The sequence below is a fragment of the Taudactylus pleione genome, unplaced genomic scaffold (genome assembly GCF_031769625.1).
Source record: "Taudactylus pleione unplaced genomic scaffold, aTauple2 ptg000486l, whole genome shotgun sequence".
In the NCBI taxonomy this organism is placed as follows: Eukaryota; Metazoa; Chordata; class Amphibia; order Anura; family Myobatrachidae; genus Taudactylus; species Taudactylus pleione.
The window spans coordinates 1436389-1463832 of NW_028284888.1; the positions used below are offsets into that span (position 1 = coordinate 1436389).

The 27444-nt window shown below is 45.6% G+C and overlaps 1 protein-coding gene across 4 annotated transcripts; it reads right to left on the reverse strand.

The window, feature by feature from the left end:
- Positions 1–25625, reverse strand: CMKLR2 (chemerin chemokine-like receptor 2). Of its 4 annotated transcripts, XR_015869982.1 has the most exons (3): positions 25431–25625; positions 631–1825; positions 1–553 (listed from the first exon to the last, which is right to left on the reverse strand). XR_015869982.1 is itself a non-coding variant. In XM_088449480.1 (2 exons), exons 1-2 carry the CDS (start codon positions 25512–25514, stop codon positions 752–754), a joined length of 1158 nt encoding a protein of 385 aa, XP_088305606.1. In that variant the 5' UTR covers positions 25515–25625; the 3' UTR covers positions 1–751. The 4 variants fall into 4 exon arrangements, 3 of the variants coding, with proteins under 3 accessions (XP_088305606.1, XP_088305607.1, XP_088305608.1); XM_088449480.1 differs by having other exon boundaries at positions 1–1825; XM_088449481.1 differs by lacking the exon at positions 25431–25625 and adding an exon at positions 24468–24740 and having other exon boundaries at positions 1–1825.
- Between the last annotated feature and the right edge of the window lie 1819 nt (positions 25626–27444).

Consider the following 27444-nt stretch of genomic DNA (forward strand, 5'->3'; position numbering starts at 1 on the left):
TGATGTTGCAAATATATATATTTTAATAATATTTCTTTATCAAGTATTTTAGAAGCTGAGATATGGGGTACAGGTACAGAAATAAGGAGGGGTACAAAATGGTGAGACAATAAGCCACATAATCAGGTGCTCATATTTTAAAAAGTCATATTAAGTGTCTTTTGCAAATGAATCAATTTATATTTCTGAAAAAATATATATACATATTATACAAAGCTGGTAATTGATATAACAGCATTTTGATATTTAATGTGATAGATATATAAAGAACATTAAAAATGAAGCTTCAGTGCAGATAAGTTGTTTCATGAAGAATGATTAATTAAGAGCTTTATTATTCTAATGGTTTTTACCAAAAAGTGACACATACTGTAGCAACAAAGGAACTGAAAAACAGCAGCCACATTAGGAGCCCTGCCACTGTGCCACCAAACGTGGCTGCCACCCATTGGCTTAACCCAACTATGAGCTTGTCATGAGATATTTGCTTCCAGCCCTTTTGGGAGATTGGAATGTAAGCAAGCAATGGTGCAGGCAATGTGTGGAACTACACCTCCCAGCATGACCTAACAGTTACTGTAAGGGCATGCTAAACCTGAGGGTATGCTGGGAGGTGTAGTACCACAACACATTGCCTACCCCTCATATAGTGTATTTATGTTAGCACATAACTGATAATGAGCAGGTCTCATGTAAGGCCTAGTAAGTTATTAATCCTTTCTCAGAATTTGTATGTGATCCAAACAATCTTTCAAGAGACGGTTTCACAGACTGTTGGATTGTTCTCGGAGTCTACGAGTTGCTCACTTTTGGCGCCTGTCTGGCTAATGTCTCGTATAGTGTGTTTGAAAATTTCTGCTACTGAAGCCCCTAAATGTGTCCTGAACACTTTGCTTATCAGAACATAAAGGATTGGGTTAATGCAGCTGTTGACAAAAGCCATGCTAGTTGAAATGGGCATTCCGATTCTAAGCCAATCGTTAAATGCATCATGCTCATGGACCCTTAACTCCAGCAGGCTTAATATGTGGTAAGGGGTCCAACAGAGGAAAAACGCCACCACAATCGCTAGCACCATCCAGAAGAACTTACTGTTGGCTCGTGTGCCCTTCCTCTTCATCCTGATCGACAGGATGGTGTAACAAATGATCATGGTCAGCAAAGGGAAGAGATACCCAACAAAGAACCTGATCAGCGTAAGCGAGATGTGGGTCCTCATGGCTATGGCAAGATTGACTTCGTGGAAGTTGTTGAAGCAGATGGTGAATTTGTAGATCTCTGTCGTGTCTCTGTAGTACAAAGCCGGACTGGCTATAAACGTGGCCGATATCCACAGAATGCCACTGACCATGCCCGATTTGGTTAGTGTCCGATGTCTCTGTGCAAAGTTGGGCCAGGTCAGCAGCATGTATCTGTCCAGGCAAATGACAGTGAGGAAGAAGACGCTGGCGAACATGTTCAGGATGGCGATGAAGGAATTCACTTTGCAAAGCATCTTCCCAAAAGGCCAGTGGAAGTCCGTGGCCACATACGTGATGTGTAGAGGCAAAAACAGTACAAAGATTAAATCTGCAATGGCCAGATTGAGGAACCACAGCGTGCTGACCGTTTTCTCCCATTTGAAACCAGTGAACCAGATAACCATGGCATTGCCGGGCACCCCGAGAAGGAATGCCAGCGAGTAGATGACGATAGATGCTACATGGAGTGCATGCGGCTGTGCTGGGCCATGCGGGGCCTCCTCCAAGTCGTAGTACTCGTACGTGTAATTGTAGAAAGCAGAAGGTTCTTTCATGATGTCCATCCTGTGCTTCAGAGCTTTCAGCTGAGTAGAGAACATTGGCAAAGTTTAGACAAACGTTTTGACCACTCAAATAAATAGGTTACAATTCATGAGGTGTTTGCCAGGACTCTCCCCGAGGTCACAAGTCATGGTCCCCGGCGGAGTGGGCATATGTCTATACCCTTCCTGACTAAGCAAAAAGTTTTCAACCAGTCACATTGTGAGTGGGGACATATCTCCCATCCACCTGAGAGGGACAAACGTGCCACAGCTTAAATAGATTTACACCACCTTGCGCAAAATATTGTGTTTTAAAAGGAACCAAGATGGAGTTCCTAGAAAAGTTTTTGATATGAAAAAAAAAAATCGGCTAAAAGGAAGCCTCACATTACCTAATCGCAGGTTCCATATTTCTTGTTTAATAAGATTCAAAAAGTCTATATTTTGACTGATTGTTTTCATCTTTCAAAAAACTTTTCAAGGGGTTGCACACAGTATTGGTTGCTTATAAGCGCAGCATTTGTCCTAGGTGGTATAAATCTATTGAAGCTGTGGCATTTGTGACTGATGTGTGTTGGTACTGCATTCTTATATACTGTTGATGTACACTCAGCTCTTCCATACTATATTACATTGTTGTATATCTTTAGGTTGGCAGTGGCCGTGATTAGAAGGCAGTGAGCCAGGGATTACATAATACGTCACTTGTTACTTTATATGCACAAACGTATATAATAATTGAAAATCGGTATTTCACTAGTTCAAAGGTTTAGGTTCTTTTAGAACTGTACAGAACAAGTTCTCTGTTTATTAATGCACTTGTTTGTTGTTTCTTTTATTTTTTTTTGGGATCGACACATAAAAACATCCCTTCTTGGAGTCCTTTGGTGGAAAATAATAAAATTTATGTTTGAGTCGCAATATTGACGTGATTTGGAATTCACACACTAGATGGCGCTGCTGTCTCACATTCATTGATCTCTATCTATCTATATATAACACACAGTGCATATTTTATACTTTATTACACACAACTTATCTGCCTCTAAAAATTACAATCTTGAGAAATAAAGTGACTTGTTCAAGGTCACATGAAGTTGATGCCAGGATACAAGTGGTGTGAATATTATTATTATAATGGCTAGTGCACTTCTGCCCGGACGCCTCCTCCTTCCGGAGCTAAAGTTTGCAACAATTACATGATATAACCACAACTGAGAAGCTGATGTCCTTGGAAGAGTGAGGGGAATGTGGCTGGGAAATGGAATGTGCATCGTGGCAGTGGATGTGAAATATTCCTGAGTAATGGGAATGTGGCTTATGTGGGGACCTGCAATCATGTGGGCATAGGGCTAGTGCATGGCAGATGCAATCATGTGGGCATAGGGCTAGTGCGTGGCAGATGCAATCGTGGGCATGGAGCTTGTGCGTGGCAGGTGCAATCATGTGGACATGGAGCTAGTGCGTGGCAGGTGCAATCGTGGGCATAGGGCTAGTGCATGGCAGGTGCAATCATGTGGGTATGGGGCTAGTGCGTGGCAGGTGCAATCATGTGGGCATGGGGCTAGTGCGTGGCAGGTGCAATCATGTGGGCATGGGGCTAGTGCGTGACAGGTGCAATCATGTGGGCATGGGACTAGTGTGTGGCAGGTGCAATGTGGGCATGGGCTAGTGCGTGGCAGGTGCAATCATGTGGGCACAGGGCTAGAGCGTGGCAGGTGCAATCATGTGGGCATGGGGCTAGTGCGTGACAGGTGCAATCATGTGGGCATGGGGCTAGTGCGTGGCAGGTGCAGGCGCAATCATGTGGGCAGCTGCGACCCGTCCAAGCATGGACTCCACAAGACCTGTGTAGGTGTCCTGTGATATCTGGCGCTAAGACGTTAGCAGCAGATCCTCTAAGTCCTGTGAGGTGCGAGTTGGGGCCTCCATGGCTCGGACTTGTTTTTCCAGCACATCTCAAATGTTTGAATGGATTGAGGGGCCTGATTCAGAGGTGAACGCTCTTCCGATGTTAACGCAGTCGAGCGATTATCGGTGGTTTGTGCATGCGTCATAGCTGCATTGCGCTCGCGATATGAATGTATTGAGATCGACCTCGCTGTGAGAACTCACTCGTAATTGACTGACAGGAAGAGACCATTTTGTGGGTGGTTACGGGGAGTTTCGGCCAAAACGCGAGCATGTCAGGACCATTTCCCGGTTCTGTACTAGCCAGCGCCTGCGATCGCGCACACAGAGAACAAAGCTCCAGCGTCTCAATTACCGCGGCCATTCTGAGTGACCATAGACTCACTCGAGCAGTCGATGTTTTGAGGATCTGCGTCCTATTTGCGTTTGTCTACGCAGTTGCGGACAGCTACAGGGGCGTCCCAATACAAATTACGCCGGCTGATGCATTAGCATATTTTAACAATTACTAAGCGGCAAAATTCGCAAATGCGTTTACATTAGCGTACAGCTCTGAATCAGGCGCTGAGTTCTAGCGAATTTGGAGGTCAAGTCACCATCTGCCTAAAACCATTCCTGAACCATTTTTGCAGTGTGGCAGCCGGGCGGATTACCCTGCTGAGAGGCCGCTGCCATGAAGGTCTGTAACAATGTAGGCAGGTGGTACGTGTCACAGTAACATCCACATGAATGCCAGGTCCCAAGGATTCCCAGCAGAACATTGCCCAGAGCACCACACTCCCCTGCCAGCTGCCATCTTCCCATAGGGCATCCTGGTACCATCTCTTCCCCAGGTAAATGACGCACACGCACCCGGCCGTCCACATGATGTAAAGGAAAACGTGATTCATCAGACCGGGCCGCCTTCTACCATCGCTCCATGGTCCAGCTCTGACGCTCACATGCCCATTGTAGGCGCTTTAGGTGATGGACAGGGGTCAGCATGGGTACTCTGGTCCTTGGCTACGCGGCCCCATATGCACAAGCTGCGATGCTCTGTGTTCTGACATCTTTCTATCATAGCCAGCATTTACTTTGTCAGCATTTGGTGCTACAGTAGCCCCAGTGTGGGATCGGAGCAGACGGACTTAGCCTTTACTCCCCACGTGCATGAGACTAGGACACCCAGGACCCTGCCACCAATTCCCCGGTTCTCCTTCCTTGGACCAGTTATGGTAGGTGCTAACCACGGCATTAAGCAGTCTGCATACTGGGAACACCCCACAACACCCGCTGTTTTGGAGATGCTCTGACCCAGGGCCTGATTCAGTACAGATCGCAACAGCGTTTGCTAAAGCAATGACGCTCGCAGTCTCACTGTGATCATATGCTAATATCTGCGATCGCAATGCCATACGCAGCATAACATAAGGACGCCCACCTTACCTAAAGGTGCCCATCCACTTTGCGATAATACTGAGCGATTGCACGATTACGACATAATAATCGTGCAGACGCTCAGGTATCGGCTGCAAATCGGGCATTTAAATGTCCAAAACGACCAGCGAGGCGCGTGCCCGCTGGTCGTTTCCGACATCTATCTTCACCCGAACATGACGGTCAACCTTCACCCAGTGTGTTCGCAGTGCGTTTACATTGCATTTAAAGCCTGTTCTTTATGTGCTAGAGCAGCGGTTCTCCATCCAGTCCTGAAGTACCAGCAGCATGTCACGTTTTCTGGATTTCTTTAGTCATGCACAGATGAGTTACTCTATTTTGCTGGGTCAGTAATTATCCCACAGACAGAAATCCACAAAACATGGCCTGTTGGGAAATCTTGGGGGTTGAGGCTGAGAACCGCTGTGCGAGAGGAAGTATCTCACATCTTCCCGGCAGCATTTGGTGTGTCAGACGCAGGATAAATGTGTCCTGTAAGCAAAGCGCTTGGCAAACGCTGGATGACCATCCTCACAGACCTCCACCACATGGTTTATGTGCATTTAACGCTTTTGAATCCTGCAGACAGGTGTCGAAGTTGATACAAAGCAAAATGAAAGCTTGTCAGAAAGTGTATGTGTACCGGTACGTCCGGGATTACCAGTGTCAGAGCGCATTTTATACACTTTATAGGAACGCCCCTGTGCCCAGGAATGTGCAGGAGATATCCACAAATATTAAGTGTCCATTGAATGTATTATGGAGGGATCGCAGCAATCGCCAATATCTGCTGCAGTCCTTCCGCTTCTGACAGCAGCCGCAGCCCCAGGTGCGTATCTATAATGGGTGCAGGGTCCGCACTGAACACCCTGCACCCATCATATTACTTACCTCTCCGGAATCCCATGTTGGGGCGGGGGTCCGGCACTGTAAAAACGACTGGAAAATGGCTGCTGCGGACATTTTCCCGGTGACCTGCGCATACTCTATAGACTCTGGGCGCACTCTAGTGCCCAGAGTCTATAACTCCGGCGCTGGCTGCGCACAGCTCAGTGTGCTGCTGGGCAGAGAGGAGGGGGCCCGTGTCGGAGACTGCACACGGGGCCCCTCTCTAGAAACGCCTCTGCGCAGCCCACATAGGTTTCTGTGAAGGTTTCGATGCGATCGGATTTATCAAGCAGTTTGGCCCATACATCCGATGATGGTATTGTGAAATACATCTGGGCGATAGAATCACATCCTGCAATGCAATTTTGAATTCTAATACCGCACCCAGATCGCATTCCAAATGTCATGATAAATGGCCCCTAAGACTTTGGAAAACAGAAATCTAGTAAGATGGGAACTAAGGGCCTGATTCAGAGCCGGACACAATTAGCGCTCGCTCGTCCAGAAAATAGGGGTGGCTATTCAAATGAACCGTTCGGTCTGTTCACGCCTCTAGGTCTGAACGAGCGAACAAAACTTGCGGTCGTTTTTTGGAAAAATACGCCCCCTGGCCGCTCGCATCCTACGTCATGTCCGCTATTTATTAGATTAATCGAGTACATCGAACAGCGTATGAACTGCTCGCTATTCTTGTGGTTGGTTTTTCCTACCACAATTTTGCGAGCAGTTCTGGCTATAAAATAACCCAGTGACGTGGTCAATGACGCTGCTGTATTAATTATGCACACCCTTAAAACGCCCGTTTTGACCTTTAAGCACGCCTGCGTTTGGATCTCCACTCCCCGTTTTCAAGCACCTTCCCCTGTTACCACCCACATACGCCTCCTCCTGTCACTCAAAATAGCAGGCATTCGCTGTTTAGTGAACAAACGAATTTCGGCCGCACTGACTGGTTCGCGCATGCGTATAACGATCCGTACGCATGCGCAGTTGGGCAAACATCGCTCGGAGCGAACGAGCGGACGCTTACGAGCGGCTCTGAATCAGGCCCTAAATTCAGAAATTCTGTATTACCATTAAAAATTGCTAAACATACATGCACATGTGCGTGCGCCATTCAAGGGAATATTTACAATCATTATGTGAGTGGGACGTCATCTTCTTCATCACAAGTTATATGTCCCGATTGCTGCTGTACAGAGATTTGTACTGAGGGCCTGAATCAGACCCGGTCGCAAGGCTGCGTTCGTATGCAGCCTGTCGATGCGAAAATATGCTAATGACCGCATACGCAATGTAACCCAACACTACATAATGCCGCCTACTTCCCTTCGCGTACGTTCTCGCAAGACAGCGTAAACATCGGTACCAACAGACCCAAGTTGTATTTGAGGGGTTTATTCTAATCTCTTATACTTTGATTAAGTGATGTTAGAAGATTCCCACTAAACAGCAGAGATTTTTTTTCTTTGTAATAATGTGGCTCCAGGGTGTATTAAAAAAAAAAGTGTAACCCTTTGTGTGTGTTTTGTAGCTATTATACATTAGTATATTAGCAGAGGAGGGACAAACAGCTATAGAGGCGTATTCTCACAGATACCCTATAGCCTGCGTAGTGTTCTGTGGGCCTGATTCAGCAAGGATCGCTATTGCGCTCGCAGCACCTTAATCGCACGCAAATCCACTGCGAAAATATGCTAATGATCGCAATGCCATCGCAGCCCAACATAAGGACGCTCACATCCCCATACGCACATCTGTATTACTTAGCTAAATAGTGAAACCATCGGTACCATCGAGTACCATCGGTCCCTCGCTCAGAATTACAGCAGCCCTGACCTTACTTAGATATTGCTAACGTCATTGCACGCAGTGGGAGCTCAGGCTGATTTATGCAACGGCATTCGCACTGACACCCCCGCGTTTCCCCGACCACCCCCCGTCACCACCCACAAACGGCACTTCCTGTCAATCACTCTGCCATGGGTCTGAATAGTCACTGCGACCGCAGTCCCAAGCGCAATGGCTAGTTCGCACACTATGATGCATCAATCGGCCGATTGCGTGCGTATTAGCATCTGCGTCTCTTGCTGAATCAGGCCCTCAGTATTTCATACTCCCTACATTACCACTTACTGAGATTGCTGGAAGTGTCGGAAAGTGTGTGGATAGGAAGCCTTGTGTTACATTACCTTATGTACTATCATCCTCAGAGAGCAGACACATAGAATAACAGCAGTACATACATACGGTGCCTTACTTTTACATTAGGGAGTATTGGGTAAAGCTCATTAAACCATTTTACATACCATTATACTGGAACAGACTTTCCAGTGAATAATCCGGATAATATTGACTGAAATGGTATTTTCTTACTATGAAAGTGCATAACTAAGGCGAGAAGCTTACCAGACGTTGTCCCAGGACACAGGAGCAGGGTGTAGTCAGAGGGAGCAGATAGAGCCGGGAGGAGCCTCCCTTCTGCCTAATTATACAGAAGAGCAGGATTAACGCAACACCCAGAGACTGCTGTGCAGGCAAAGCTACGAGGAAGCCACACACAGCCCTACACAGGCTCACTATTGTATGAGAGAAAAGGGAAACACAATTACGGGTCTCGTGCTGTGTACAGGATGTAAATCCACCTCACAGTGGCAAAATGCGCTTTCGCAGTTACTGCGCATACACAGGATGTCTCAGGCTACAACGTTTCTCTCCATTGCGCCTCTCTACACTTAGAGTGTTGGAATGCGGGTACGAATGGCCATTGGTGAGTTAACCATCGATGGTACTCTTGGTGATAGCTGATAGCCCGGGGCTATCCCTGGCACCCCTGGCCGATGGGTGCTGGGTTGATTATATAAAGTGGAGGTAAAGAGTTAAAATATTGTGTTTTGCTTGCTACAGTTCCCAGCAAGCCTCCCCGCATGCTGGTATCAGCCTGGGACTGGGGTGTCCTGGAGAGGGGGACCCCTTTATTGGGGGGGGCAGCTACCCTGGGATTCCCGGCTTGGGTTGGGCATTTTTTCCCCATGTATTTCGAGAACCAGGACTGGCTCATAGCCCAGTGCTGATTGCGCTGAATACGGGGAACCCCTACGTCATTTGTCCCCTGTATTTTGGCAAACAGGGCTGGTTCTGAAAGCCCGGTGCTGGTTGTGCCACATACGGGGGACCCTACAACTTTGTCTCCTGTATATAGCACAACCAGTACCAGAGCCCGGGGATGGTTGTTCCTGGGGTTGGGAAGGGGGGGGGGGGGGGTGGTGCATGCAGTGTTTTTTTTTTATATACTTTTATTCATTTTTTGTAACAGATGCATGGATGGATCCAGCCACATGGGTCGCACTGATCTGTGTAACCACTAAGCTACCTTTGGATCTTGCACAATAGTTCCCAAGTGAAAATGTGCTGTTTAACCATATTGTGTCCTGGAGTGCTGGGGAGTGTTCAAGGGAAATCGTTCACAATATTGCATCATGAGCACATCGTTCCGTGTGTAAGGGTCTTAAGAAGCAGTTCAGGGCTGGGACTATCAGCGCCAGTGAGCCCCTGTGCACTGCCCCATTCCTGCCACTGCCCCGCTAGCCTGCAGCCTGCCCCCGCAGCCGTCTCTCCCTCTGTAGCCCCAAAACACCTCCTGTGTGCTGTCCCCTCCACCACCAGCGCTAATGTACCATTTTGTTGCCCTTCTCCCATGCAGGTGGCCCGGTTTGCTGCTCCCGTCCCTGATGGTTAATAAATTATAAAAAAGCAATGAAATTCCATAGACAAAAAACCTTACAGTTTCACATGTCCCATTAAGGCTTCTTAGACCTCATGATCTCAAATTTCACAAAACTTATAGAATTTCTGCTAATCAAACTTAAAAAAACAATGACATTCCGATCATTAAGGCAGACGCCTTAATGGACGTGTGTCTTGCGCAATACAGATATGGTATGCCATCACACCCTGTGGTTAACTGCAGAGTCAGCACTCTCACAGATTGAGATTGCTGTCACTCACAAAATGGCGGCGCTACTAATTCACAGAATTGTGTGCTCATTGGAATACACACATGCAGTCTATACAACTGAGGTCTCAGCAGCTATGTGGTTCCCACATCCCAAACAGAGCCCACAATCTTCCCATTCGTTCATCACAACAATCCCAGTGGGTTCCAACATCCTTCTCACTACATACATCCATCTCATTCAGAATTCACATTTAGAGGGAGATGTATTAATGGCAAAATGCGGTAAAACCCCCGAAAATGCAGTTTTCGGGGGTTTTAGTGCATTCCCGTATGTATTAGGCAGCAGAATGCGCTGCATTCTGCTGCTTCGCATCGCTAGGTAACGCCACCTTCAGGTGGCGTTACCCAATAGAAGCCTACGGGCCCGGAAGTCCCTCTGGCGGCAGCATCGCAAAGGACAGCTCTCATCGAGAGAGCTGTCCTTTGCGAAATCCTTGGTACATACAGCGGTAATGAACCGCGGTATGTACGCGAAGTCGGGGGGATGTACCGCAACGACGATGTCGCCGTTAATACATCTCCCCCTCAGCTCCCTAATTCTAAAACTATCATACTTTGTCTATGCATGTTCAATTTCTTTCCCGTATATGCCTCCATGCTTTGATATATATATATATATATATATATATAAAACAAATCTGGACCGGCACTTCAAAGATAAATTGTACAGCTGCTTGGTTGCCTTCAGTAAGAAAATGGTTACATGGACAAAAAACTGCGGCACTCCAAGTCTGGTATACGTAGAAAAGTCTTGTATTAAATCATCCAACAATGAATAGCCTAGATGGCACACCAAGACAAATACTACATATCATAGAGTCGCTGCTCATGTTACTTGCAACCTTTTAGTGTTACTGTAGGTTAAGTAGCAACGAATTTGGAATCTACAAGATAGTGCCTGGGATCAGCTGTTGCTTTCCGCAGCGCCGGCTTCCCATCATTAGTGAGAGCAGTGAGACGTCAGGTGCAGTGGTAGGTGACTTGCTAAGTATTCTCCCCAGGGCCCAGGTGACTGTCACACAATCCTCCATATCAGAGATCCTGCGGTGATGGTCATGGGCGCAGCCATCTTTGCTGAATCACCTGATGGATCCTTATCCAGTGGTAGCTGTGTCAGTTCTCAGCTGACTTGCTCATCCAATGGACAGCTGCCTGGGGGTATAAACAGGTCTCCAGGTGAACAGGTATTCAGGTGAACAGGAAATTGCCTGATCAACTTTGTTATTCCCAGATGGTCGCTGTTTGTTTCGTCCAGGCTTCACATGCAATCTTCCAGAGACTCTTCCCAGTGGTATTTCCAGTATATGCGCTGTACATCTCCTATGTACTGAGTCCTAGTGATTATTTACAAAGTGCCATATCCTTGTACAGCAGTGTGATAGAACATCTTTGCTGAGTAATAATTACAATGTGCCACATCCTTGTGCAGCAGTGTGATAGAACATCTTTGCCTGTTTGCTATTTACAAAGTGCCATATCCTTGTGCAGCAGTGTGATAGTACATCTTTGTCTGTTTGCTATTTACAAAGTGCCATAGCCTTGTGCAGCAGTGTGATAGTACATCTTTGCCTGTTTGTTATTTACAACGTGCCATATCCTTGTGCAGCAGTGTGATAGTACATCTTTGCTGAGTAATAATTACAACGTGCCACATCCTTGTGCAGCAGTGTGATAGTATCTCTTTGCCTGAGTAATATTTACAAAGTGCTATATCCTTGTACAGCAGTGTGATTGTAAATATTACTCAGACAAAGATGTACAAAGTGCCATAGCCTTGTGCAGCAGTGTGATAGTACATCTTTGTCTGTTTGCTATTTACAAAGTGCCACATCCTTGTGCAGCAGTGTGATTGTAAATAGCAACAGGCAAAAATGTACTATCACACTGCTGCACAAGGATATGGCACTTTGTAAATATTACTCAGACAAAGATGTACTATCACACTGCTGCACAAGGATATGGCACTTTGTAAATATTACTCAGACAAAGATGTACTATCACACTGCTGCACAAGGATGTGGCACTTTGTAAATAGTAAACAGACAAAGATGTACTATTACACTGCTGCACAGGGATAAGGCACTTTGTAAATAGCAATAGGCAAAGATTTACTAAGTGCCCTATCCTTCTGCAGCAGTGTGATAGTACATCTTTGCCTGTTTACTATTTACAAAGTGCCATATCCTTGTGCAGCAGTGTGATTGTAAATAGTAAACATACAAAGATGTACTATCACACTGCTGCACAAGGATATGGCACTTTGTAAATAGTAAACAGGCAAAGATGTACTAAGTGCCATATCCTTGTGCAGCAGTGTGATAGTACATCTTTACCTGTTTGCTATTTACAAAGTGCCATATCCTTGTGCAGCAGTGTGATAGAACATCTTTACCTGTTTGCTATTTACAAAGTGCCATATCCTTGTGCAGCAGTGTGATAGAACATCTTTACCTGTTTGCTATTTACAAAGTGCCATATCCTTGTGCAGCAGTGTGATAGAACATCTTTACCTGTTTACTATTTACAAAGTGCCATATCCTTGTGCAGCAGTGTGATTGTAAATAGTAAACATACAAAGATGTACTATCACACTGCTGCACAAGGATATGGCACTTTGTAAATAGTAAACAGGCAAAGATGTACTAAGTGCCATATCCTTGTGCAGCAGTGTGATAGTACATCTTTACCTGTTTGCTATTTACAAAGTGCCATATCCTTGTGCAGCAGTGTGATAGAACATCTTTACCTGTTTGCTATTTACAAAGTGCCATATCCTTGTGCAGCAGTGTGATAGAACATCTTTACCTGTTTGCTATTTACAAAGTGCCATATCCTTGTGCAGCAGTGTGATAGAACATCTTTACCTGTTTGCTATTTACAAAGTGCCATATCCTTGTGCAGCAGTGTGATAGAACATCTTTACCTGTTTACTATTTACAAAGTGCCATATCCTTGTGCAGCAGTGTGATTGTAAATAGTAAACATACAAAGATGTACTATCACACTGCTGCACAAGGATATGGCACTTTGTAAATAGTAAACAGGCAAAGATGTACTAAGTGCCATATCCTTGTGCAGCAGTGTGATAGTACATCTTTACCTGTTTGCTATTTACAAAGTGCCATATCCTTGTGCAGCAGTGTGATAGAACATCTTTACCTGTTTGCTATTTACAAAGTGCCATATCCTTGTGCAGCAGTGTGATAGAACATCTTTACCTGTTTGCTATTTACAAAGTGCCATATCCTTGTGCAGCAGTGTGATAGAACATCTTTACCTGTTTGCTATTTACAAAGTGCCATATCCTTGTGCAGCAGTGTGATAGTACATCTTTGTCTGTGTAATATTTATAAAGTGCCATATCCTTGTCTTTGTCTGTGTACAACTCCAAGTTCCACCTTTTGGTGCAGCAGTGCATCAGAATACCTTTTGCCTGTCTGCTTGGTACGCACATTGGTGTACAAAGTACAGACCCTCCTTCTCCTCAAGTCAGCAGCATATCCTCACTTCCCTCCAGTATTAGCTGCAGAACCTACTCCTCAGTGGATTCTCTCCCTCTGGTCTGTCACAGCACCTCTCAGGAAACCTCTCTATTGTGCGTCTCTGTACTAGTGATACAGAGATTATATTACCAGTGGGCCATAGCGGTGTCTTTCTCTATTCCCTCTTGCATTGGATCCCTGACCTGGGGACCGCGACCTGCTTGCCGAGTGCAGCTGTAACCCATATCCTGTTTGGAGGGGTCACTGGTGATCACCTCCCGGCAGGTTAGACTCCGCACCCTAGGTCAGGTCTGGCCAACATCCGATGCTTGTGGACGAGGATACTGAACATCTAGGCCCCTCACTCCTCCTTCATTGACCTGGGACCACAACTTCCAGCCCTTTAGTAGGGGACTCCAGGACGCTAAACGTGACAGTGCACAGCATTACAATGAAAGTTGGTGTTCCCATCATGCTTATGCGGAAGTTTACTCCACCCGAGTTATTCAACGGAACCTGAGCTGGGCATACACTATACAATTATCTGTCCAATCTGGCTGGTTGGAATGAAAACCTGGTAATGTAGGGGAGCAAATGACAGTCGATCATATGGTTTTAAACACTGAAAAAAGGACAAACAAAATTGTTCAAATTGGTTACATTTGTGTGTTTTTTTTTAACCAATTTGTCTGAACGACCATTTTTGGCCATTTTCCAGTGTTTGTGAGCAAATTGCCGACTGTCATTTTCTCCCATATATTACCAGGTTTTCATTCCAACCAGCCAGATTGGACAGAGATCTGACAGATAATTGTATAGTGGATGCCTACCTTCGGTCACTGCTCTACAGAGGAAGCCAATTGAGGCACAGATTCTAACGAGATCTGGCGCAGATGAGACTGTGTTTATATACCACGTATACCCCTTATACCAATACCTCATGTCAGCATCTGCGATCCCAACGCTGTGACCGAGGTCGCAGTCTGGGATCACCACCGCTGCCCAGCTTGCGAGGTCGAGGCAGGCCGTCCCCATCCCAGGACCACCCCACAAACGCCTCTGTCTGTGAATTGCAAGCAGTCCCCCCTATGCAAGTCAATCAGGCAGAAGCATAGGGAGGACTGCGTGCGATCTCTGCACATGCCCAGATTCCCGATAAACAGACAGAAGCTGATCGGTTGCTTTGGGCAACTTCTCCCAGGCTTGGTACATCTCCCCAATTGTCTCTTTGTTTTGTTATCTTCAAGTATTACTACTGGGCATTATTGCTCAGATAATCTCGGCATCTTTTTGCAGGAAATTTAAAACTGCCTTCTATCCAACTGCTGGGTACACACTAGGACAACGGATCGGTCAGTAGACCGATCCGCCGTCACCACTGGGCGGGCATTTAAATATGCCCGCCTGGTTGTTATGTCAGTGGCGGAGGTCTTTGCAGCCTGTCTGCAGGGCCGACCTGATATGTCTCTGGACGGCGTTGTTCATAGACATATTGGCTATACACGCCCGCCCATGAACTATGCGATATGTCAGTCATCGGCTGATTGAACGACATATCGCGCATAGTGTGTACCCAGCATTAAACAAATCCACACCCACTGCTATGTTATCTTACCTGATCAGATCTTCCAGCGGATATTCAATAGTGGCCAGGGCAAATTATGTCATCATCTTGGCTCCACCCCCTGCGACGGGGCCACTGTGAATCCTTTTGCTAAGAAATGCCCCATTGTCCACCTGCCCGTGTGCACATTTCACTAGGAAGTGGTCTGGATGCAGAATGCGAGCTGCTCTCCTGGGAGTTCTTGGGACTCCCCGGAATTCGGGAATAGGCAAGTATGATTTTATACAGAACGATGACCAAGACTGATTTAAATGAATATAGGATGAGCTAATGCACATACATTTGACTGACTCAGGGTCCCGGAAAGTTTATAGATTTAAAAAAAATAAATAAAATAATCCAGCTATCCCGTTTTCTTTGTGTGTGTTCCATTAGCGCTAACTAATAACTGCGTCTTCGCTGTATACTTGGTGGTTTATCATGCTCAGCGAGTCTTTTGTGATAGTTCATGGCTGATGGGGTTTGAAGGTTTTGTTTTTGCCCATGAAAAGCTTGTCTCCCAAACTACGCAGGGAATGACTGGTACTATTCAATAGCCAAAGAATTCCCACTGAGCAAATCAAACAAAGCTTATTACAGCGTGATGGATGGGTGCCAGGCGGCTGGGAAAACACGTAACACCACAGACAGATACGTTATCATGGGAAGGAAACAGGAGGGCGGATTGTACCAAAGTGTCACTCAACTTATATTCCAAATCATATTGTGTATAACCCTCTATTGCGCAAATCCAGCATTGTCTCCACCGCGCTGCGAAGGTCTTCCTAGCAGGATTGCCCTTTGACTATAACTTTTTTTATTAGGCTAATACAATGATTAGTGCTATACAATGAGACTATGAATCATGGCAAGGAAAAGAGAAATCCTGTTCCCTTCAGCTTACAATAAAGGGCAGCGTAAGGCAATCTACTGTACATGCCCTTCCAGCAGAATAAACACAATATATGGCAGTACAGGAAAAGGTGCATGTACAGTATATACCGCTCTATAAATGCACTGGTCCCTCTACTTTTTAAATTGTGGAATGAAAATTCCAATATTGCTGAGCCAAGGCCAAATCTTAATTGTCTTTGTAGTTTCTTGCACAACATTAATGTAAAATACAACATACTAATCACAGAATACCATACAAAGCAAATAACCATATGTCATACCCAGCAAATTACCTGTATATCATACCCAATAATGACCTATATATCATACCCAACAATGACCTGTATATCATACCCAACAATGACCTGTATATCATACGCAGCAATTACCTATATATCATACCCAATAATGACCTATATATCATACCCAACAATGACCTATATAACATACCCAACAATGACCTATATATCATACCCAATAATGACCTATATATCATACCCAATAATGACCTATATATCATACGCAGCAATTACCTATATATCATACCCAATAATGACCTATATATCAAACCCAACAATGACCTGTATATCATACCCAACAATTACCTGTATATCATACCCAATAATGACCTATATATCATACCCAGAAACTGACCTGTATATTATACCCAGAAAATTACCTGTATATTATACCCAACAATGACCCATATATCATACGCAGCAATTACCTGTATATCATACCCAATAATGACCTATATATCATACCCAGAAACTGATCTGTACATCTTACCCAGAAAATTACCTGTATATTATACCCAACAATGACCCATATATCATACGCAGCAATTACCTGTATATCATACCCAATAATGACCTATATATCATACCCAGAAACTGACCTGTATATTATACCCAAGAAATCAGCGCATAAGATAATTACCTGTATATTATACCCAACAATGACCCATATATCATACGCAGCAATTACCTGTATATCATACCCAATAATGACCTATAGATCATACCCAGAAACTGACCTGTATATTATACCCAACAATGACCTATATATCATACGCAGCAATTACCTGTATATCATACCCAATAATGACCTATATATCATACGCAGCAATTACCTGTATATCATACCCAATAATGACCTATATATCATACCCAACAATGACCTGTATATCATACCCAATAATGACCTATATATCATACCCAACAATGACCTGTATATCATACCCAATAATGACCTATATATCATACGCAGCAATTACCTGTATATCATACCCAATAATGACCTATATATCTTACGCAGCAATTACCTGTATATCATACCCAATAATGACCTATATATCATACCCAGAAACTGACCTGTACATCTTACCCAGAAAATTACCTGTATATTATACCCAACAATGACCCATATATCATACGCAGCAATTACCTGTATATCATACCCAATAATGACCTATATATCATACCCAGAAACTGACCTGTATATTATACCCAAGAAATCAGCGCATAAGATAATTACATGTATATCATTCCAACAACAACAAAAAAGTACTACAATATACTGTATATACCATACTTGCCTACCTTCACGATTTGGTCGGGAGCCTCCCAAAAATCGTGTGCCCCTCCCGGGAAGGCAGGCAAGCCTCCAGCAAGCTGCCGACGCCTCCCCCGCCCCCCCCCCCGAATCGCGTCATTTTGGCCCCGCTCCCTGCTTTACAATGCTTGGATTATCGGCATTGTGTAGCGTGAGTGGGGCCAAAATTATATGAGTGTGTGGCCACGCCCCCATTCCGCTCACAACAGCCGGCCACGCCCCCAATTTTGCCAAAATGGCTGCCCCCTCCCAGAAGGGGCAGCCAGAATGTCGGCATGTCTGATATATACTTGTCAAAAGTGGGTTCATTTTTACCAAGAACACAAAGCTTTTCAACCATTTATCATATTCATTTCCCAATGTAATTGACCTGAACGGAAGTGAATGACTGATGATAAAGGTGTTTTTTATACATCATTAATTTATCATGACATCATTTAATTGGTTTAGAAGGGTGAATACTTCATTAAACTTTATTTATAAGAAAGTTAAAAGACATGGTATGCCCGACAGTGTATTTTACCCCTATATGTACTGTGGCCCTGATTCAGAGCCGAACGCTCTGACAGAGCGCTCGCTCTGAATCAGGGCCGGGATATTTTTTTTTTAGAATGGCCGCCTGGCCGCTCGCATAGCTGTGGGTGACCACCCACAGCTATAGCGAGCGGCCAGGAAGATGGTCACGATGGTCAAGACCATCGCGACCATCGGGCTTCCGACGAGACCCTTGTGGTAGGGTCTCGTTGCCGCAAGCCCCAGAGAGCTTTCGGCTCAAACAGAGCCGAAAGCACTCCTACTAACATCACTTGTGATGTCAGTGGGGCCGGCCCCAGACGGTAGGCGTTCCCATGGGAACGCCTCCGTCTGGGCAGCCACGCCCCCAGCCCGCCCACCAAAGGGGGCGTGCTGTCACTCAACATCGACAGCACACCCCCTTTGGTACGAGACCCGGAGCAACGGATTGCTCGTCGCTATCCGGGTCTCGCGCATGCGCACGACGGAGCCGGCTCCGTCGTGCGCATGCGCACTGGGCCACCATCGACCCGCTTGCGAGCGCTCAGCGCTCGCGAGCGGGTCTGAATCAGGCCCTGTATGTGCTAAATGAAAATGCCTGAATTTACTTGTGCTTGTCAGACTGTTTAATACTGTTCACAATTTACTAAACACATTGTCGGCAGAACCTTGGACCTTAGGGCCTGATTCAGACCCACTCGCTAAGATGCAAACGCTCGCTGCTGCCGATGGTATGCAGTGCGTATCTTTTATTCATATGGCGCCACAAGTGTTCTGCAGCGCCTTACACAGTACATAAAGCTAATAAGTGAACAAAACAAACAAGTAACTTACAGTACATTACAGTGAAGGACATTATATACATTGCTGCAATAGTGATTATTACACTCACAATAAGCTGCCGGGAGTTGGCAGAGACGTGTTAGGTGCCCTTACGGGGAGTAGAGAGTAGAAGAAAATGTAATGAGAAGCACATGAGGGAAGAGGGCCCTGCTCGTGAGAGATTACATGCGCATACCTTAGCGAAAGTTCACAATGCATTCGCTCGCAGCGCATAGACAGCCCAGCAGAGTGAGTGACAGGAGAAGCCATTTGTAGGTGGTAACAGGGGTTGGCCATTAAAAACGGGGGAGTGGAGGTGCAGACGCAGGCGTGCCTGAGCATCTCAGCGGCGTGTTAGAGGAATGCATAATTATAAGACAGCATCATAGTACACGTCACCTGGCTGGTTTTTACACTGAAGTACTCGCAGTGCTTGCGGCAGGGTATGGTCAACCTCAAGCGCTGCGATAGCATCCGATGTACCGATGGTTGCATACACTTCCTGGACATGACGTGCACCAGTGGGCGTCTTAAAACAGGCTGATGGGTGTCTGCATACACTATGTGATCGCTCTCTAAGAAATACTGGGCATGCTAATGCATTGCTGTGTGATAGCACTGCCAACGCAATTTGCATACACATCGTGCAAGCGATCGCATCTAGCGAGCTGCTCCGAATCAGGCCCTTAATCTCCTAATATCACGTTTCTTTAGGATTCTTCTGCCTGGCTCAGGAAATTCGGAGAACCAGGGTGAAGCAAGAAAGGGGCATATTGTGGCCTGACCTTTGCTGTTTGTGCTGTGAGAGGAACAAAGGTTCTTGTTTAGAAACCTAAACTTCCCTTATTCCCTGAGCATGTATACAATACAGACATTATTAGTCTCAATGAGCCACTGTGTCCCATTGTTACTAGGAGTAAATATTATTGTAAGAGGGGCATTGCGGCTCTATGGTATAATTAACATGATCGTCTGTTTGCTACTTTACAACAGTAGGAAAAGTCGCCATGTACACGGGGGGATGGGAGGAAATGTACAACTAACCCTCTAATAGAGCAACAATGTATCATTCAAGTGCACAGTCTGCAACCTGACATTAGAGCAAGTGGTGGGGCCCTCATGCAGTAGGGCCCACAGGGATTTCCCCTGTACCCCCGTGGGCCAGTCCAACCCTGTATGTGTGTGTATATATATTTATTATATATATATATATATATATATATATATATAATATATATATGTAGCAGTAACACAGCATATTTATTTGGAATATATAAAACTTTAATAATTAAACAATTGCATTTAAGCAAAAAGAACAAATGTAGTCTTACTGGTGCACTCTTTAACAATAAAAAGAAAAAATCAATAAAAAAAAAAATCAAATCAAATGGAAGTGAGCAATAAACTATATTAATACTTAACCTTTAATAGTTATTCAATAAAAAAGTGTATAATAGATACACTAATTATTACCCGGGATCGCAAAAACAACGAATAATCATAAATTACACATCACAAGACAATACAACATTAACAAAATAAATGGCGAAAATATAATTTCACAGTTCCTTTGTGCGATCACATAGTCAGAAAAATTATTTAGGATAAATTTCTCAGGGAACCAGAATCCATATACCACATTCCTGACAAATAAAAATACTTATTTACACGATCTCATTGAATATATTAGAGAAATATTTAAGCAATACAGTCAGAAATCTGAGCAGCTGTATAAGGAAGCCAACATCGTTTGTACTAATTATCCTCAATGGCAGAGCCTCAAAAGGGTTAATTAAGACTGCTAATGCTTCATGACATCCTTAAGCTGACATATGTAAAAACTGTGGTTGATCATACAATTAATGAAGAGCATAGGTAAACTCCTGCCTACTCCTGTCTCGTCATACCTGTGACGGCAAAAATTCAAGTATTTACCCTGGAAGGTGACACTCAAATGTCTCTATATCTTTAATAATACAGAAAAAACCTGCTGAATATATCCACACAATTAGTAGGAAGTTTAGAGAATGATGAAAACTCCATCCATTGCAGTATGACAAGTAAAGTAGTATGGATAAATCTACTTGGTATATAACATAGCACAATAGAGTTAAAGTGTAGTGAGAGCTAAAGTATAGCCTGGTGTCAAGCTGCGTCACACACCTTCTACTGTCCCTTGTCTTATATAAATATAGCGAACAAGGGATGAGAGAGGAGTGAACCAGAACTACCAGGGAAACAACAGGTTAAGCGCCTCTGCTGTCCCCGCTCCTGACTGTATCTCCCCTCTATTGCTATATGGGCATTGCAGAGGGAGAGTGTCAGCCCGGCTTGGATGAGAGAGCGCTAGAGTGATAGGAGAAAAATGAATACCTGGAGTAGAAACGTGATACTGATACAGTGGTCAAAGAAGTTTCAATTGCTGGTTATCATCCCATCGCATGTGATTGCAGAAGTGCAGCTGCTCGTGGTATAACAAGGTAGAGCTGGTTACATGTAGACAGCCCGTCAAATAGCCATCGCGTGTAATCTCGAAAATGCAGCCGCTCGTGGTGTAGCAATGTAGGGCTGGTTTACACGTGGACAGACCATCAGCAGACGCGCGTTTCGCCTTCCCAGGCTTGGTCACCTGATCGCCGTCAATTCATAATGTGCATCGCAGCACGGCCAGACCAGGTGATGGGGGTCACCAGAGAGGGGGCGTAACCAGAGGGGGCGCTTGATCCTTTTTTTTTTTTTGTCTATTTGCACTGCACTGGACGGACTGCCCAGACAGTAAGTTTATTAATTACAATTAGGGGCCACAGACCCGTTTTGTGACCCTCTGAACTTCGGGCCCCTCTGTGCCTTGTGGCCTGGGATGGGTGTACCCAGGGTTGCCGACATTTGGCTCCCTCCTTCCGGGAGGGAGCTGTCATGACCTGAAGCATAACTCATCTTTGGGGGCGGGGCACAGGGTGTGACAGCACGATCGCTTCATCATGGCCCCGCCCCCTCTTCCGTAGATCTTACTAACTGCTTTGGGGCTCATTTACACAGGTGCACTGAGAGGGGGGGTAGTCGGTTACTAATTACCCGAGACCGGGCTTGCTGAAGGGATTCGGGTCTGACACCGCCCACCCCTCCCTCTTACATCACAGCGTGTTGGAAACTGCTCTCTGCTCACAAACAGGTTTTTTTCTTCACTAAGGGGGTGTGGCCAGTGCCCCCTTTCCCCGGGCCGGACTGGCTCTCTATGCCCCTGCATTTACATTTGGATGTAAGTCAGGTTTATGACACGCCTCTCAGATGCAGCAGTACACGCCTATCACATGTATGACACGCCCCTCAGATGCAGCAGTACACGCCTATCACATGTATGACACACCTCTCAGATGTAGCAGTACACACCTATCACATGTATGATACACACCTCAGATGTAGTAGTACATGCCAATCATATGTATGACAAGCCCCTCAGATGTAGCAGTACACGCCTACTTTACCGCCGCGCTCATAGGTGTTACTTTATCAATCTCCCTGAAATGCTTTTTCAAAAGTAGGCAAGTCAGGAAAGATTTAATTAATAAAAATGTTTGTATTAATTACATTTTTCCTATTATTACTTTATTTGGTTTAATTCAGGCATTTGTGCACATTTATGCTACCACATATCTGTATGCTTGATGTTGGAGATTGTTGCAGCAAATATTGATATAATAGATATCTATGTCCAATGGGATGGACGTGTCATATGTCTGACTAATACAGCACACTGTCTGCTACTATTGATACTATACCAGCGCCTACAGTACTTTGAATTGTATGGACATTATTGGACTACACTTAAATGATCCCATACTGGAGATATAGAGATTGCGGCTGCATGTAAGCCTATTATACCGGGTACAGTGTTGCTTGGATATATGAACATCTTTATTGTGGGTTACTCTGATGGCCGGTGCCTGCCCAATGGCCGCGATGGCGATCAGATGCAGCAGCCGATCACAGGAGCCTGTAGTTGGTCGTCTTTTTACACAAGATGCCTCCGGCAGTTTCTGCATATTCTCATACAGCTGCTGCGCACAAGTACGCGGATAGCGTCCATCTCTGCATCAAGCGCATAGTTGCGTGCATGGAATGCAGGAGCAGTTACAAGCATCTTGCATTTAGCTCTGCGCTGGCCGATCCGCTGTGCCTCCATGAGAACACGACAAACATGCACTGAGCCTGCGCTGCCTAAAGGTGCGCACACACGTAACGGTTTTGTAACCAACGATTATCTGTCAGATTTTCCCTTGAAAAGTGAACAATTTTTTGAAGTGTAATGAACGATTTCTACAAAGATGAACGAAAAATGTTCCTTCCCTTAATGAAAATCGTTATGTTGGACAGTCTGAAATGATCTAAAAACTACAAACGGTTTTCGTTCATTGCTATAACGCAGAAACTGAACAATTTATTGAACGATAACAACATTGTTATAGTTAAATCGTTCACAAAATTGTTACGTGTGTGCGCACCTTAAAGCTGCATACACACACAACGATTTTGTTACCAACGACATTATGAATGATTTTCTGTCAGATTATCTGTCAGATTTTTTAAAGTGTAATGAACAATTTTTTGGAACTACAAACGATTTTTGCATATTCCCTTAATGAAAATCGTTCAGTTGGTCAGTCTGACTGAACTACAAACATGAACGCGCATGAACGATACTCGTTCATCTTTTTAACTCAGAAAGTGAACGATTTTTACAATGATTGAACGACAAACAATATAGTTAATGATAATCGTTCAAAAAATCGTGTGTGTATGCACCTTGAGTAATAGACAACTGTAGATAGGGGAAGAAGGACAAAAGCATTCTTTTGTGGGGAACAGAGGGCCTGATTCAGACCCGGTTGCAAGTGCTGAGCGCTCGCAACCGGGTCAATGGTGGCCCACAGCGCATGTGCACGATGGAGCCGGCTCCATCGTGCGCATGCGCGAGACCCGGCTAGGGACGGGCAATCCGTCACTCCGGGTCTCGCACCAAGTGAGTCGAGCTGTCGATGTTGAGTGGCCTTGGGTGACTGTCCAAACAGAGGCGTTCCCATGAGAATGCCTGCCGTTTGGGGGCGGCCCCACTGACATCTCGAGTGATGTCAGTGGAGAGAATCCGGCTCTGTTAGAGCCGAAATCTCTCTGGGGCTTGCGGCCACGAGACCCTACCACAAGGGTCTCGTCGCAAGCCCCGATGGTCGCGATGGTCTTGACCATCGCGACCATCATCATGGCCGCTCGCAATAGCTGTGGGTGGTCACCCACAGCTATGCGAGCGGCAAAGAGGTCGATCCAAAAAAAACCCCGCCCAGCCCTGATTCAGAGCGAGGGCTCTGTCAGAGCGAGCGGCTCTGAATCAGGCCCCAGAGACCAATAACACGCACGGTAACTTGTATACATTATAAAATAATTATAAATTTTAAGACCGGTTTTAATTAATATTTTGCACCACAAAATAATACATCTTTCCTCTTCCCCTGTGTATGAACTACTTACTTTAAGGAGCACCGTCCTGATAATTTGGTTACTGATAATCCCATCAATCAATCATACACGGAACAGCACCGACATTACAACATTCTCCTCTGCGGGTCTCCTCCATGGTCCGGTCCTATAAGACCCCTGAGTGAGCTAATGATAATGACAGCTGCTGCAGGGTACCGAGTGACTGACGTCTCATTACAGCAGCTTCATCTCCCAGGAATACTACAATAAGCACTTTCTGTACATGTCCCTGCACAGATTCTGGTTACACAAAAGAGACAATAACCGTAGCTTCCAAAGGCTGTATATCAGACATGTGTATGCACTAATTTATATACTAATGTCAGTCTGCATTTGCGTTAGTGTGAAGCTGGCCACACATCTAAAGATTATCTGTCCAACCAGCCAACTAGTTGATTGGTTGGAATGAAAATCTGGTAAGGTATGAAAGCAAATGACAATCAGCAATTTGCTCCCAAACGCCGGAAAATGGACAAAAAAGTTGTTTGAACAAATAGTTTAGATCAAACATTTAACAAACTTGTCTGACGCCATTTTCATCTGTTTTCTGGCATTTAGGAGCAAATTGCTGATCATCAGTTACTCCCATACGTTACCAGATTTTCATTCCAACCAATCAACAAGTTGGCTGGTTGGATGTAAGTTGGTCTAATGTGTGGCGCCAGCTTTAGAGAAGCATTCGTGCATACAATTCTGAGTTTGTGTGATTTTGGTTGTAAAGAAACCCCAAAACAGTCACTTAGCAAATATCCTTGTGATACAAAGGGCTCAGCCTGACCCTTTTTTGTACGTTTTGTTCTCCCCTGAATTTAGCAGCACTGAGTTATCATCACACAGCAATTACCTGCTTCTAATGAATACATTGATATAATGCACCGGGTACACAATGACACCATTTGGGAGAAGATCCCCCAGATGAAGTGGATCAGTTATAATGGTGTAATTGTCACTCACCTCAGCAGCTGCTGCCTGCGCAGATGGAGTGTAGTGTAGTGTAGTGTTCCGCTCTCTCCTACTGACATAAATACTGTGATTCATCTGCTCCTAGGAGAGGGCAGAGCTGCATTATAGTGTCATTTCCAGCTCTCTCACATCTGGCCTGACCCAGGCAGGGGGGGGGGCAGATGATCCAGCACAGAGGAGTGCGGTGTGTGTGTCCTGAATCAGTACAGGCTGTGCTCATTTCCTAGCTGGGGAAGGGCAGCAGGGTTAGTTACACAGACCAGGGCCCACCACACCCACCATAGACACTGGGGCTTGTATAGGGGCTGCCTGCGTGGACAGATTTGGGACGTGCAGTGTATAATTTGTGCTGAGCGGGCACGTGATGACTGGCACTGAAGTAATCACAAGGAGCAAGGCAGCACAACAATTACACATTTAACTACATACATGATGGTATTTTTCATAAAAAAAATACAAATATAATAATAAATATACTGGATGTTCCCTGCCAGTACTTATTATTACCAGTTATTTATATAGCACATACATATTCTGCAGTGCTTTACAGCCCCTGCTCCAGTGGAGCTTACACACTATGGGCCTAATTCAGACCCGCTCGCGAGCGCTGAGCGTTCGCAAGCGGGTCGATGGTGCCCTAATGCTTGACCATCTTGACCATCGCGACCATCTTTTTGGCCGCTCGCATAAGCTGTGGGTGGTGTCCCACAGCTATGCGAGCGGCCAGGAGGCCACCCCATTTTTAGGTAGGAGGGCCCTGATTCAGAGCGAGCGCTCTGGTCAGAGCGTCCAGCTCTGAATCAGGCTCTATATTCCCTATCACACACTATGGAGGTCATTCAGACCCGGTCGTTAGCGCCGATGCGCTCGGACCGGGTCGATGGCCCCCCACAGAGCATGCGCACGACGGCGACGGCGCCATCGTGCGCATGCGTGAGACCCGTTACGACCGACAGCGCCGGTCGTAGCGGGTCTCGATCCAAAGGGGGCGAGCTGTCGATGTTGATTGACAGCTCGCCCCGTTTGGAAGGCGGGCCTGGGGGGTGGCAGCCCAAACGGAGGCGTTCCCATGGGAATGCCTACCGTTTGGGGGCGCCCCACTGACATCACTAGTGATGTCAGTGGAGAGCTTCCGGCTCTGACAGAGCCAGAAGCTCTCCGGGGCTTACGACAAGGGAGACTCTACCCTAGGGTCTCGTCGTAAGCCCCGATGGTCGCGATGGTCTCTGACCATCGCGACCATCACCGGAGCGGTCGTTAACCCACAGCCTAACGACTGCAACAGAGGCGGGCGGTCAGGATGCAAGTGGCCGCCCAGTTTCTGAGCGACCGCTTGCATCCTCCGACCGCCTCTGAATGAGGCCCAATATTCCCTATCACACACTATGGCCCTCATTCAGAGCCGCTCGTTAACAGCAGTACGCTCGTTGCGTTCCGATGTTGAATAACCGCGCATGCGTCGGTGTAACACTGCGCATGTGCGTACTGCAGATTGCGAGTTTTTTTGGACTCGTTCCTAAAATAGCGTACAGGAAGTGACATGTCAAATGTGATTGACAGAACAGGGCGTTTTAGGGTGTTGACGAGGGTGGAGATGGAAAAACGCAGGCGTGGCGAGGCGTTTTTGGGGCGTACATACATTAGCAGATGCGAGCGTAAAATGTGTACGGACCGACTCCTACGTCACTGGATGATCCTCTTTCCCTTCCAAATGCTCGCACAGCTTAGGGTCTGGATTACTCGACCACATTGGCGATGGCCTTCTCCTCCGTCCCGGGACTCCACGATGTTGTTGCGATTAATCGCGGGCGGGCAGAAAAGCAATTAGTGTTGGATTGAGAACCGGCTTGGTATGTGTTTTGAAATCAGTTTTTTGGGATAGCACAAAACGTACGCAGGTGGAACTCAGAGCTGCTAATGTCAGGATGACACAGTCAATTTGCGTACATTTGGGGGGGTTTATTTGGGCAGCAATTTGGTGGTTAGGGCCTATTGTAACAATAAT

Bases quoted from the DNA above. Each gene is read 5' to 3' on its own strand.
- CMKLR2 (XM_088449480.1), bottom strand. From the start codon at position 25,514: ATGAATCACAGTATTTATGTCAGTAGGAGAGAGCGGAACACTACACTA. The intron at 1,826-25,430 runs GTGAGTGACAAT...TTCTCTACTCAG, and splicing joins CGCAGGCAGCAGCTGCTGAG to CTGAAAGCTCTGAAGCACAG.